The following is a 15,507-nucleotide window of genomic DNA, read 5'->3' as shown; positions in this document are numbered from 1 at the left end:
TATTGTGATAAGATGTCACTATTTCAAGTCTCTGTTACTTTTTATAATTGAGAAGTGACTTGTTGGGATCCAGGGCTCAGGAACAGAAACATAAAACACAAATTAAAATGCAATTAGAAGGCAATATGATATGGCCAATTCTGTAGTAAGGATGACATCCAGTCTAAGTCCTATGTTTAGGTTGCCAGATTCAGCAAATTAAAATGATGGGTGTTGTTTTTCTGATATTCACATGGAACTGGGCATTTTATATTTTAACTGCCAACTCTATGTCAATTTTCCAATCACAGTAATTTTAGGTGTCCAGAGGGATAGAAAACACAGATATTTCAGAAACTCAGATATAGTAAACATGTTACCAGTGGATATCCTCCCTCCAATTGATTTGTGTAAAGTTTCTACTACATCAAATGTATCAAATAAAAGTTGACTCAATGTAAAACTAGTTATGATCTTAAACTATTTTCCAATAGTTTCCGAAAAGCCACCTAGAAGTGATATAGCACCTGATTCTGCCAGCATACACACACTGTTAAAAGGTATTGTAAATGTGACAAAATGTAGCTTTAAGAATTTGAGATTTATTTTAAGAATAACTATATGTACATTTGCTCTAAAACAAGTATGCCTTTTAAACAAAAACTTGCTGATAAAGTTAGTTTGAAAGAAAAGCTCTAATTACATATTTTGTTTAGACTAGAATAATTAACCCACAAATTTTTTCAAGAATAAAGCTGTTCAACTCTTTCAAGAGTAACCATTTTCATTATCTTTTTCCTCTAACATGGGTTTCTGCCTTTTTTGAGAATGCAAGAAATATAATTTCAGTATTTGGGGTCACAAAGACATTATAACACTCAGGTATTATACCGAAGAATAGTCTTTCTTGCTCTTAGAACTATTCCATTGCTCTAGCTCCATAGAGGCTAATATGGCTGCTTCTCTTCATTCTCACTCGTGGTCTTTGTCTTTCTGGCTTAGGTGAATCTGCTGCGGCTAAATCTCATTGAAGTTTGCACAAGAGTCCCACTGAGTAATTCATGTCTCTACCATTTGTGTCCTTCCCTTTTTGTTATAGGAACTGATTATTTCCAGCTTTTCTAATGTTTCCCATTGGAAGTCATATAGAGACTTCTTTCACATATTTTATCATTTTGAAATTCAAGAAAGTACACAACGTCGAGCAAGAAATTATGATAATATCTCATTAACTATCTAATGAAAACAGAATTTTTTTAATGCAGATCAATAAATTAATACATCATGTACATAGTAATTCTTACTTTGGGGAAAACCTTTTGTCAATGTCACATTAAATTATAATGAACACGTTCTAAAATTTACCTTCATTATCCTGTACTGTGAAGTTTGGATTGACAGCTGCTAAACTGAAGAAAAATTTCTGTCCACCTAAAGGATCATCTTTGTCTATGGCACTTATAGTCTGTATTAGCTGCATAAAAGAGAAAAATGTGTATTTGTCAAACTTCCATGGGTATAGTCTGCTTTATGTCATTATTTGACATCCAATTTTGCCTAAAATTTTTTAAAAGGAAAATTAATATTCTTCCTTGTGCATGTATCTTAATAAAGTTATTCCATCTATTTTATCATTTAATTTTAACGAAGTCCTATCTCTATCCCCCTTAACACCTTATACAATAATCAGATCACTGCTTTAAACATATTATATGATTAATTAATATTAATCAGCTATATATGCAACAGATAGCTATGTGTACTTTTTGGCATATATATCAATTTTGTCTTTAACTTATATGTACAGTAACATTTTATGTATTTTTTTCACATTTAATTTTGCAAGAGAGCCTCAGAAACTGTTAAAAATTATTGAATATGAGTATTGATGCCTATATAAATGGGCAAATTTATGCTTCTTACTGCATTAACTAAACATTTTGTGGAAATCTAATGGAAATATTCATTACTGACAGTTTGTTGACTTAAAAAAGGATTTCAAGTTTAAAACATTATATAAAATATTTTTAAAAATATGAAGTTATTTTAACTGTTCTTATTAAATAAATTTTTCTTTTAAAGCATCTTATAAAAATGTGGTAAATTTGAGGTACTCCCTATTTACTTACAACCTTAGCTATTTATTTCAAAATGATACAAGAAATATAATTGAACCATACAAAAATAAATGTTTATTGTCTAGAAAAGTAGCAAAAAATCATTTAAAACCTTGAATAGTTTTAAAAAATGTATTTTAAAATATAAAATAACTATGAAATTTCAGTGGTAATTTAGTATTAAAAGGAGGCAAGAATTTATGGCTAATGGCTTATCCATTCAAGAAAAAAACAAAATATGCTATATATGTGAAGGAATGAAAGAGAAAAATGTTAAAATAGTGTTAACTAATACTCTTTAAGAGGTATCAATTCAGCTACAAAAATATTTCTTGACTGATTCCTGTTGTGGAGCAGTCTTAAAAATTTTATTTTTAAATAGTGATTTAGGTGAATAAATTAGAGAGAAAAAAGTGCATAAATAGCAAATCAAGAAAGACAGTAAACTAATAGAAATTCTTATATTTTATATATCATTAAAATTAATATGTTAATAGTCATATATAGATACATACAATGATAGAAATATAAAAGAGCTAATGGTCTTTTAAAATAAAAACTCAATGTCTCATAATAAATAACTCTGATTACAAATTACAATTCCAGTTCATTTTTATGGACCAAAGTAATATATTTGAGAGAAAAAAATGGCCACATCTTTACATTTATCTATAAGAAAGTATAAAAGTTAACATAAAAATTCTCAATTGAAATGTATTTTTTAATAAAAGATGTTACCATTGCTGATTTCAAAATCAGTGGTTCACTGTTATTTTTTCATTAAATGTCATAAAGGGAAAAAGTCAAACTCATATTAATAATACAAACAAAATAGAAATACATGTTGTAAATCTATATAATATTGCTTATGACCTGAAGACTTTTCTATTTTAGTTGTAAGCATTTACTTCTCTTAAAAGACAAATTATTTTTGATTTGAGACATAATTTAACTTGACTTCTAGTGTCCAACTTCTCCACATCCAGCGTTTTCATTTCAGTCTAGTCTTTCTTTCCATTTGTAATCATAAACTGAAAATCATAGTATTTTGTTTTGGTCTATGTACCATATAAAGTTGCAACAGAAATGAGAAGTTGGCAACAACAAAAAAAAGAGATAAAACCACTTTCCCTGTCTCTTCAGGTAAGCATTTGCTATTTTATATCTACTGGTGACAAATTCATTTTGACACATTTCTGATAAAAGAGATTGTCGCAATTAAGGAAAAAAAAACTGGTGATGTCCAGTATGCATTTGCACATATGAAGTATAGATACAGGCAAATCACTTAAATGTTAACTTCTTGGTGATATACTTGGTTTATATTTTCACTGGGATATTCTACAATAATCTTGAATGAACTTGAGGGGTGTTTCAGTGATCAAACTCTAATAGTGTAGGATGAAGAAATGATTTTAAGGTGTCTTAAGTTAGAAAATTGGTCACTAAGTATTAATGTTCCAGCTTTTTCAGTGGGGAGAACAGTAGTTCCCACTGAAGAAACATTTTCCCTTTGTTCTGGTAAAAAGCAACTTTTTTTCAGTTGTGAGGGAAGTAACAAATACTGTTATGGAGAAAATATGTGATGGTATATTTTGGGTTTGATAAGGGTCTGGAGCTTAGAGACTACAATGGGTAAATAAATGTAGTACTCCTCCCTGGGAGACCCCCTGGGAGATCTATCTGTGAAACTGAAATCCTATTTCCTTTCCAAAGAGATAAAAAATGATTAAAACAAATTTTATTAACTGAAGGAATGGGGCATGTGTGAGGTAAAGTGGAAGAAAAGAAAAGCAGCCAGTCCTCTCTTCTCCGCTTTCTCAAGGTCCCTGGACTCTCTTAGAGAGGAAAAGGTGGGGAGTCAAGTAGCCTAGTTTAGGTACAAAAGAGACCCTGATTGTGCGTAAGCTTAAGGTGCATTCTTTGGAAGGAGGAAAGCCTTCTCTCCTTATACCAGGGAATAGTCAAGAAAGGGGAAGTGGGTGGCAATTAGGCTTAATTTCTGTGTTCTCATTTTATCCACATACCAAATGAATGGAATTGTTTTCCTTGTTGTTCTAAGAGCTACCCTAAAGGAGCACTGAATCCAGAGGGGTACTGGATAGATTGAATTATCTATAAATAACTGAAGCACACCCAGAAGTCCTAACAAGCTATTACTTCCCTGAGAGGCGCGAAGACAAGAGTTAACAAATGAATTTCAGGAAAGGCTCAGTGAAGAAGGACTTTGCCAAATAAGACTCTGATTTTGCCTGCTCGAATGTCATAACCTAGAATCCCATCACTAAGTATGTAATAGTTTAGTTTAAGCAATAGTTTTTCAGCCTGTGAGACCAAACTGACATCTAACAAACAGGTCTTACTAAAAATAACTATTTGGGATGCTACTGTATATGCAGCCAATTAGATAATAATGTATTAGTTATGTTCCTCCTACAAGTTTCTCAAAATAGACTAACTACTTTTTTACTAAGATCACCCCTTAACTTGATTATTTTCCTTCAAAATGCCAACCAATTTTTTTCAATGTCCAAATAATACTAAGTTACTGTGCCAGATAGAGTTTTTTTTAAAAAAGGAAAAAAGCATAAGGAATATAAACTCAATCCCTTATTTTGTACATTTTGAATACATTTAGAAATCAGTATTTATAATTATTCAAATGCTCTGAAAAGATTCCTCTTGGAAATCAAATAGAATAACCATAAAGGGAGAAATGTATGCAGCAGTTGTAAAGCAGGTAGATTATCTCTTAGAGAAAAGGCTTCAGTTTAACACCATGCTGAGCCTGCCAAGCAGAGGACTGTTTGGAATGGTATTTTTAGGGTACACGGTTTCATTAAGAAGTAGGTCGGAAGTAGCCAAGTCATTTAAATATTCCAAATTAAACACTGCCATAGTTTTCAATAAAAAAAAAATGAATCCAATTGCAGCAATTTTACTATTTCAAACAACAGACAGGCTATTGAATTCCTGGTAGAATCTTCAGAAGGAAGAATTTGAGCTAGTTCACAAAGTAATTTGCATAAGAATATAACAATGACATTGATGTTTATAAAGAGCATCAAATGATGTCAAAACACAATACAGTTTCGTGATGGCTCTTCTTTCTTTAATAAAACACATTTGATTCCCAATTATTATTTATAACATGCAGCTTCCTTCTGTGAAGAAAGCACTCAAACCAATTAAGAGCATTTCTTTCAGCTATATACTGGAGCTTTTCAAACAACAAAATGAGTCCACTGAGGAAAAGGACTTAAAGAGTTATAAACAAAGCCGATGTAGGAAGAATGTTTAAAAGATGAAAACTAAGTCATTAAGCACTTTAAGTGTTGCTATAATGATGAAATGCAAGTATAAATCTATGGAACGAATTCTGTGGCCCTGCTTTGAAAGCATATTTGCATACATTGGAATATGAATGGAATGTTTTGCTGATCCCATATATTTGTCTCTGTGCTTTTCTCAAATTTCATTTACCATCTCTCTAGAGTTATCAATATTTACCTAATGACACAGCAGTGTTTTTTTTCCTTTGTTTTTGTAAGCTTCAAAAATTAAACTTATTTCTTCTTACACCTTAAAATTGGCAACAATACGATCTTAGATGTTTACAAAGGAAATATGAAACTTGTTACACTGTTATTTAAAACACTTTCAATCCTAAAAACATCAGGCTACTTTTTGGTTGTTTATTTGTTTTTTTCTATATTACTGGGTCTTTATATAATACTTTTATCTCTTTACTCATTCCTGTCACGCTGGGAAGAGAAAACACTTTAAGATCTTCCTATGCTTTTAAATCCAATAGGTGCTCACCTGGCCTGGCCTGGCATTTTCACATACAAAAGTGTCATAAAACACAGCAAATTGTGGGGCATTGTCATTAACATCCAAAATTCTCACAAAAACAGCTATGCGAGTCATCTCTTTGGGATTGTCTAGAAAAGGGAAAGGAAGAATTTGATTAGGAAGACACATTTGTACACCAGATTTAATTTATATAAGCATTTTGTGGCTATTAAGCACTCACATAAAAATAAAAATCGTGTCATTCTACTAACATAATGAGCAAATGCAATAAAGAAAATTATTACACAGTCTAATTAAGTAGTCATGAATTCACTTATTATTGGGCTCAAGAGCACTATTATTATTTTGTAAAATCTTTTAAACTACACAATCCAGTGTAACTGAGTTCATGTTATATTTTCATTCTTACTGTCCAAATATACAAAATAAAAACTAACATTTATCAAATCTCTGATATACATCATTAAATTGTTTAATTTTTACTGACTTTTTTGGATGAAGTAGTTTTAAATAAATTAGTAACTTGCCCAAGGTCATTAGCTCCTAAGTGGTAGTTGTTATATTACAATCTACCCTTCAACTACTTATAACAACTACTCTCAACTCTCCCTTTGGAAATTTTAAAATCCAACTATTAATTGTAAAAGTGGAATGGAAATTTACAATCAAATGTAAGAGTTTAAAATTTAATTAATATAATTGTTACTGGTACCATTTCAACAATTGAGGCTCAATTTCGCATAACAAAATTAGCTCCATAGCAACATCTAATAATCATGATTTTTTTCCTACAAATGCTAAAGTCAAGATCATCAAAGTTTTCACATAAAATATGTATTCAAAAATTGTTTTAATTTTTAAGTGGAATTTTAAAATACATATGTCTATTTTGCTTAGGGTTGGGTGACAGCCGTGTGCTAGTCATAATTCCATTCTCTTCACTAAGGATTTTTCTGGGCACTTGTGCTGATAACAGAGTGTGTGACTTCTTAAATTCAGGTTATATGCATCAGCTTTGTAATTTCAAAATCTCAGTCTTTGGATATAGTTCAACTTCTGTGTGAACTTTGGCAAAGTCAAGCTAAAGATCAATATAAAAGGAGAAAGATAATTAGCTAAAAACAAAGCAAAACACAAAAATAGCAGATGAGCTGAGGGACAGTAGCATTCTTACTAAATAGCCTCTACCACATGGATTATGGCTTTCTATTTTATCTAAATGATTTTCAGATACAAGAGTAAAAATTACTGGTCGATACAATTAGGGAGTATATCACTATTTGAAAGAATTTATTTGTCCTCTTTTCTCTCCTTGTAATTATAATGTCACTAAAGCAATGACATCAGCACTTCTAAAAAATAATGTGTAAGAACTGATTACTCAGCAGGAACATTTACAAGGCTGAATGAAGGAATTATAGTATGAAGGAATTCTAAATCCATTTGAAGTGTATTTACCACTCCTCTTTTCAAGAGGAATGTTAAAATGCATCCCTTCTTTGACATCCCTGCTGAAACTTATTTCAGTCTTCTCAGTGCACATCTATTCAGTTCTCAGGTTCTGATTGTGAATTTACTCATCTATTGCTGCACATTGCTCACTTTAGTGTGTCAGGTGTTTAAGAGTTCACACCCTGGTGTCCAACAGACCTACTCTTTGATTCTCAGGGTCACCATTCATTCATTTGTTGTGTGATTTTGGCCAAGTTACTCCATCCCTCTAAGGCCTTGGTTGACTCAAAGTGAATCAAAATAGAACTTATAATCTTATACAATTATTTGAAATATTAAGTGAGTTAATGCATGAAAACTTTTCAACAAATCAGTTTGTTGATAAGCACCCAATACATGCTGACCATTACTAAGATCATCTTTATTACCCCTGTCCTATCTTCTTTATTTCCTTATATTATTTAAGATCTTATGCTAACTCTCTCCACACAAAGCATCCACATAGCAAAGACATGCTAACTAGCTTTCCTATAGTTCATAAGGGTCTAAATAGGGGTACATTTAGGGAGCAGTGGAGAGAGGTCAAAAAAAGAGAAAAATACTATTCTACTATATTCCTAAACCATTTGCAATACCCAGAGGCATAGTTCACCTATAGATGAATCCTCAACTGCCTATAGTTACTTGTTCCTATGGGCAAGAGTGGAAAGGTATGATCCTAACATATTTTCTAAAATGTGCTCTTTCACTTATTTATATAATTAGTGGACATAAGCAAACTATTTTCTTTCAATATGAAGTCTTGACATAAAAATAACTCATTTTTCTTGGTAGCAATTCACTTTCTAACTATGCCACAGAAGCCACAAGAGACAGTAAAGTTTCCTGTCTAGAAAGTTGCACTGCCAGCTCCTTCCCTCCCTAACACAGTATGGAGCATCTCCAGCCTCTTCACAAATAACTCAAGGCCCTTCAGATCAAAAGCTAAATCCACAGGGATAAACGTTCTTTGTGAGGCATCAGGCCTGGAGTCAACTATTCAAAAAAAAACAGTGCTTACACTAATCTTTTTACTGGGAGATGCGGCAGTTTATGTATAAATAAAAATATAAAGCATTCCGAGGATGCATCATCCTGAATAGTGGCTGGAATATATTTACCACCTGAGTCTCTCTCAGAGATGTTTACAGGCAAACTCTACTCTATATCAACAATACAGGATCTTAAAATGTACATCCTAAGGTGAAAAACCATGCCTATGTACTCACAGGCTTTTCCTTACTTCCAAAAAGAGGAAAGCTGAAATGGTTATGTAGAAATCTCAGGCTTTCACAAAGATGTGTTTAGAGCAAGAATTTCCACTAATAAAGAATTAAGTATAGAGAATGTAGTCTCGCAGTCATAAAATTTGTGCTACTGTTCCCAGAATGTATTGCAATGATTATAGTTAAATTTTCAGATGTGCCTAGAGGAACTCATTGATTTCTACAACAAACATGTTCTATAATCCTTGATTGTAACTTTAACTTTAGATTTTTTTAATTCTCCACATGGCATTTAGAAATATATTTTAAGGAAGAAAAAGAGAAGTCATCCCATGATATAATGCACTATATAATTACCTGGAGTGGTACTTGCCATATGGTGTGAAATACTGCTGTGGAATATAGAAGGAAACTGTTAAGAGGCAGGGCCTGGGGACACACTGGCAAGAAGTCCATTTGTATATCATTCTGACCTGCTTAGGGCTTGGTGCAATGCACACTTACCATAAACCCAGTGTTTAAAATCTAGTAAAAACAATTCCCTATACGCTGTTTCCCTCTCTTCCTCATTCCATTTAACACGCGTAACAGCATAGCATAATGCACCCCTGTCTGCTTGTGGTTTGGCAGGTAGGCATTTCCACCAGTTACTCCATAGGTTGATTTCATTAAAGGGGAAAAAATAGGTTTCGTTCTTAAAAAGAAGAATGTAATTGGCTTAGCTTTTTGCAGAATTGTAATTATTTCTACTAGCTTTGGAAGTTAAATTTCTTGAAGTATCTGAAATGGAAAATGCAATTCCCAGTTCACTGGGCTTGAATAAGGATTTTGAATCAAGCAGAGAGCACAATTTTGATGCTGGGATGACCAGGTTGGCTTCTGTGGGGCATGTCTAACCATGGTGGTATGGGAACAGATAGAGAAATAAAAGTGTTCCTTAAAAGGAAAACTCAAAAAATCTTCAGTTAGCTTTAAAAGGCACAGCCATTTATATCTCTCTATAGAAAAACTGGATTATTTCAGTGGTAGGGTTTGTCTGTATTTCAGAGCCATATTCAAGGAGAAAGCTTAAATCTCCTACTTTGTCTTGAAGCTTTGAACTCATTGCTGATGGTCTGTGCAGCCTAGTCCCATCCTTCTGAGGCTCTGGGTGGGCAGCTCAAGGCTCTGCCTTCCAAATACTGGAATGGTTACTTCCAATAACCAGACCTGATGCATGTTTCTGTTTTCAGCTTAGTATTTCAGATCCGGAAGATACAGGCTTAGTTTTTCACCATGATTCAGTCCCTAATTAACGCCTCTTTTTAAAACAGAGTTGTACTTATCCATGTACATCACAGAAGAGGAATCAAGAATCTCGGCAGGGCTGGCTTCACAGTCACACCCAGTTACATGGGGCCTCGCACTTAGAAGGCCCCTCGCTTGTTCTCAGGCTCTGCTATTGCCGTGTTACATTTCTCAAATCGTTTTTTTCTAGCAAGTGGCTTGACATTTTCCTTTTATAATGGGCTCCACAAATTATGTAGCCAGTCCTATGTGTGGACAAGAACTTTTGTAATTAGAGACAAATACGGTTTTGATACCTGGATCCTGTTTCTAGTTGGGTGAAAGTTTGTAAATAAGTATAGAATGAAGTATTAGGTCTAGAAACAAGGTGGCTAATTTCAAATCCCAGTTTTACTACTTTTGGCCTCGTGACTTGGGCAAGTTACTAAGACCCCTAGAGCCTTATTTCCTTGTCTATTAACGAAAGTCAGTAAAAATATTAGTGGTAGAAAATTAATTTAAAATTCTTAGACTATAAATTGGTACAGAGTATTTAATGTTAGCTCTTCTTAACAAAATTTTCATTTCCTCATCTGTAAAAGAAAATACTATCTACCTATATGTTGTTAAATGATATACATCCAGAATTTCATAAAGATTTTAATTCATCTGTCTATGCAACAAATTTAATACATTTCTTTTTCCCCAAAAGAGAGTATCTTCAGTTCCCAATTTTACATCATTTTTATCCCTCAGCTTATGTAGAAACTATTGAAAAAAATTACAGGTGTTGAGAAGCCTTTTAAGAACTTAGATTTAAATTACAATTCATGTGTGTGATGGGAAGGAATTATTTTAATATAAAATAAAACCTAAAATATATGGTAAATATTATATACATAAAATTCATCTTACTGATCTCAGCAGCTATTACAGTAAGATTGTGCCATTGAGATAGTTCACGGTCAAGTGGCTTTGATGTATAAAGGGATCCATTTCCAGAATGTATGTTAAAGATCCGGTCAAGGTCAGTATGGCGATCCAAGGAAAATCTGGACGGAGGACAAAGAAAAATATATGGCAGTATTATTGATGGTTTGTAGAAGAAAATTGTGAAATGCAAGACACATGAATAGTGATATATAATAATTTCAGGGAAGCACATAGTGCTGATCCAAAATGCAGACTGTTTTATCCATTTATCACAAACACACCACACACACATTCTTTCCAAGGCATGAGTTGGCCTTTGTTTAGCTGAATGCTAAATGCTGGTCTTCTGGTTTGTGACTAAATCATTATCTATTGTCATATTCAACTGACCTTGATGTATTTTTTCACAAAATTGTTGACATTATAGGTGGTTACATTACCAATTGACTTTACCTAGTGATTGAGAATTCTGTTGAGGAATTGCTAAAAGGATACAAGGATCGAATGCAAAAGATCATTCCCAGAAGCTAAGTCTTTTTCTTACAAAGAAAATCAGAGACAACATTAATTTCCTCAGAGTAATAAGTCATCAATTAATGAAGGTGTGGCTTCATACATTCAGTAGCTTCGTGGTATGAACCGAACATAGATTCTGTTCTTAACCATACATATCATTATAAAGTATCCACATTTTATAGAGATGTTTTGAAAGTAGAAAAGTTTGAGATAAGAATTTTATACATTTGTATTAAATAGAGTGTCAGGATATGTATTAAAAAAAAACTATGTTGCAAAGTGATTGAAGACATTGTGTTGTGTGTTATCCTAAAGCCTAACATCAGGTTTATCAATCATGTTGATTTAGGTGGGATAAAACCCCTTATTTGGGGACTTTCAAATAAGGTTTAAATTAGCTATGCCCTTCATTTGTTTCTGCCACTTCACAATTCTAGTACCTTACACCTGCTTTATAGTTCTTGAGTTAGCAAGGGTAATCCCTAAGTTATATTTAATCCTCTGTATTAAAAAATAAAGAGAACAAAGCAAAACAAAGATGACAAGATGAGGAGGAATATTCAGTTATGGCATATCTTTTCCTAAATCACAACTGCCACTCATTTTGAGGAAAAATATGTAAAATATTATTTTTAAATTGAGTTTTGTGAGTAATAATACGAAATAATTTAAAAGGTGCCACGAACTCTTCTTTTTCAGTGTTTCAAACTTCTATATTTCCAAAAATCAACTGAAATTTATGATCCATATGCCAGATTTTGAATAAATTGCATTGGAAGAAGAATTTACCATGTAAATACAGTTAATGTGATGTTACTTTTGAGGACTGCTTATTTTAGATTTTTATTTTAAATCAGTTCTAAAGAGAATAGATAAGTAGTTCACAAGTCTCCTTTATAATTCTGGCCCTATTAGCACAGTATGAATTCAGTTTTGCATTCAAACTATATGTCTTATCATTCACAGATAAAGTAAAATACTATATTTCCTTATCTGGAATAACTCATAAATGTTCTGTCAAGTTGAAAAAATTATTTTACTACTGAAAGACAACATAAATTTTACCACATCCTTGGAGTGTTCCATGGTTACTTGAAGTAAAAGCTATTTGTCCCCTTCCGTCCTAAAATACCTTTTACCATCATCTTTGCCACTTAGTGCTTTGCATTAGGAATTCATTTCATCTCACATCTCAAACAGGAAATCAATCAGGAAAACATCACACATCATATTGGAGTATAGCAGACACTCAATGAATATTATTTCTCATCCTGAATCTCTTACCTAACAGACTGAGAACTCCTTGAGAAACATGTTAATATCTGACATGGAGATTCACAAATATTTATTAAACGAAAGAAAGAAGGACAGAGTTTTTTGACATTTGGGCAAATGATGTTTTCTTATTTCTACAGAAATGTGATATGAAGTTGCAATATGTAAATCAATGCAATACATTATTGTCTTTGCCAAATCCACTTTACAGGTGTTTTGCCTTCTTCTAATTTAGTTTAAAAAATAGTGACACAATTTAGAGGATTATATGGAAATGTCTTGAAGACAGAGAAAGATCCAGGTTCTTTTCCAAACATGATATGAATTTCCAGTTCTTTATTGGCAAATTGTGTGTGTTAATTTTAATCTTCCTATTTAAAATCATTTCCAGAACAGACGTTTTAAGTAAATCCCTTTGATTACTACATTAACATCCACAATACATGATGTAATTTATAACATGTTCATCCCATAAACACACTGCATTTGTAAAATTACTCTATTTCTTTTATATTATGTTTGTGTGTACGTGTGTGTGTGCATGTGTGTGTGTGTGTGTGTGTGTGTGTGTGTATCTGCATGGTCTATCAAGATTAACATCTAAGAATATTCATTTGCATTTTCTCCATTGTTAGCATAAATTGAAGTGTACCAAGACCTTCATGGAATGATTGTCATTAATAAGCAATGAAGTCATTAATTCTACTGCATATAGCATACATAAGTGGATTCTTTCCTCCTGGTTCTTAGACTTGCATCCAGACTAAATACTTTTTGTGTCAAAAATCCAGAGACATATTTTGACACTTAATAATCATCAGTCTACAAGAGGATGCAAAATCTATTTCATTGTGTGGGAAAGTATCTTTATATTACCACTTTAATAATTTAATACTTTATATTACCACTTTAATAATGCCACTAGATATAAACTGAACTCTTTAAAAATATTACACGTCACTTTAAAAAGGCCATTTTGAAATTGGGAACACAGAATATAGCCTGTTTAAGTCAGTTAGGAGCTATGCCAAAAAATGCTTGGTAAGTATTTAACGGGGAAAAATTAAATGTGGTTTATATTTGCTTACATTGATTTATATTGATTATTTAGAAGCTTCAAAGGAAAAAATATCCAAGAAATGCAGCAATTTCAGTGAAGATGCATGGATTGGGGAAGAGGCATTTATCAGGAAGTCATGCTGGCAGATGGGAGCTGCATGTGATTAGCAGGTGCAGGTTTCTGCTACCAGTATGTGACCTCTGATGCTATGTGTAAATACAGGAAAATATTTAGGTAAAATTATGTAAAGCAAGTGGTAATGCTAATATATATAAAACATGGCTTCAAGATATGGCAGGACCTAGAGAATTTTTAACTTTGAGTCACATGGCACATAAAATTAGAGTTTCTCTATATTCCACTGCTGCGTATTGACGAATCAGAGAAGAGGGTACTTGGAAGTGAACAACAACCATTTGAACTCCATGTGGAACAAGGAGCAAGCAAAATCACCCTGCTGGGAGTTAGGGACACCTGAAATCCAAAGCACACGAGGGACCAACAGTTTACAGTGAGCAGTCATTCTGGTAGTGAATATAATATATAGATATCTCTATTTCTTTAAAATAACAGTACAAATGTCAATGAAAACCGAGTCTTTCTCATTTGTATGCATTTATCACACATATGTTTTCTAGGCTGCCATAATAAAGTGAAGAAAAAAAAATACTTTGATCTTTTCCAGAATGCTCTAATGTTTTTGGATACAGTAGCCAAAACAAACAAAGACCTTCTTTTCTTTGCTGATGGAGTATAGGGGGATTTCCAAAATATAACTACACTGTAACATTGCTGCAATTGTATTCTTTTTAACTGTTAAAACTCTCCCCCTCACATATCATTTAATAACCTGAAAGTACAAATAAAGTGATTTGGTTGCATTGTAAATGCATCGCTGAAATAGTGCCTTTTATCTGTACCAAGAGTCAGAACAACAAATACCTTAAAGAGACAGGCAGATGATACAAGCCAGGTTTCAGGCTAAAAGGCATAATTCGCACTGGAGCAAACTATGAAGCTTGTGCTTCAGAGCACAAGACATTCAGAGACAATTTGTTTTAAATACTTGCGCTCACAAATGTATACAGAACTTGTGGAGAGACTATTGTATCTTTCAATGTATTAAATGCTTTAAGTAGAATTTCATGGTCTCTAAATTTATGTCAATTACATTTCTTCTCTTAAACATAGGTGTAATTACCTAATGGGGCTAGAAGTAGAATCTGGGTCCCTTGCCATTACAGTACCAATGATTGTTCCCACTTCAATATCTTCATGAACCTCAAACAAATAGGAGGATCTGCTGAAAACAGGAGGCTCATCCACATCTTCTACAGAGATTTTCACAATTGTCGTATCTTTAAATGGTCCTAGGTAATAAAAACGTGGATCCACATGGGTATTTTCTGCTTCAACCTTCAGAGTGTAAAGTCTTCGGCTCTCATAGTCCAGTGGCTGTATAAAGAAATAAATCATCAAATTAGAATGGGGAAAATTGGATTATATTTTCCTTCCAAGTTACACTATGGTTTTTCAAGCCTGGTTGAGCTCTGTCAAATTGTAAATACTTAAAAGTAATAAAAATAAGATAGTCTTTACATAGCAGATAGTATTCAGTGTTTTTACTTCTTATATATTCAATGTGTAGTATTTCAGAACATAGGAAACTGAGATTTTAAATCTTGGAAATATTGGAAAGCATCATAAAACCTCTTACAGTGGTCACCCATTACCAGCAAATGGGCTGGTGAATTGTGTATGTGTTGGTGTGTGTGTGTGTGTGTGTGTGTGTGTGTGTGTGTGTGTGTGTGTGCTGAGGTGGTGGCTG

General features: G+C 32.9%; 1 protein-coding gene across 2 annotated transcripts in view; it reads right to left on the bottom strand.

Moving 5' to 3' along the window:
* Nucleotides 1–15,507, bottom strand: part of LOC108404220 (cadherin-10) — a 161,144-nt gene that overhangs the window by 5,455 nt on the left and 140,182 nt on the right. For both annotated transcript variants that reach the window (XM_037001642.2, XM_037001636.2), the window contains exons 7-10: nucleotides 14,881–15,134; nucleotides 10,811–10,947; nucleotides 5,919–6,040; nucleotides 1,345–1,453 (exon numbers count right to left, since the gene is read on the bottom strand). In XM_037001642.2, the coding sequence (XP_036857537.2) occupies nucleotides 1,345–1,453; nucleotides 5,919–6,040; nucleotides 10,811–10,947; nucleotides 14,881–15,134 (622 nt within the window). The remainder of the gene's footprint in view (nucleotides 1–1,344; nucleotides 1,454–5,918; nucleotides 6,041–10,810; nucleotides 10,948–14,880; nucleotides 15,135–15,507) is intronic.

This window comes from Manis javanica, chromosome 1 (genome assembly GCF_040802235.1).
Source record: "Manis javanica isolate MJ-LG chromosome 1, MJ_LKY, whole genome shotgun sequence".
NCBI classification, from domain to species: Eukaryota; Metazoa; Chordata; class Mammalia; order Pholidota; family Manidae; genus Manis; species Manis javanica.
Note: the sequence above shows the minus strand (reverse complement) of the source record. Positions and strands in the feature narration are given on the sequence as shown.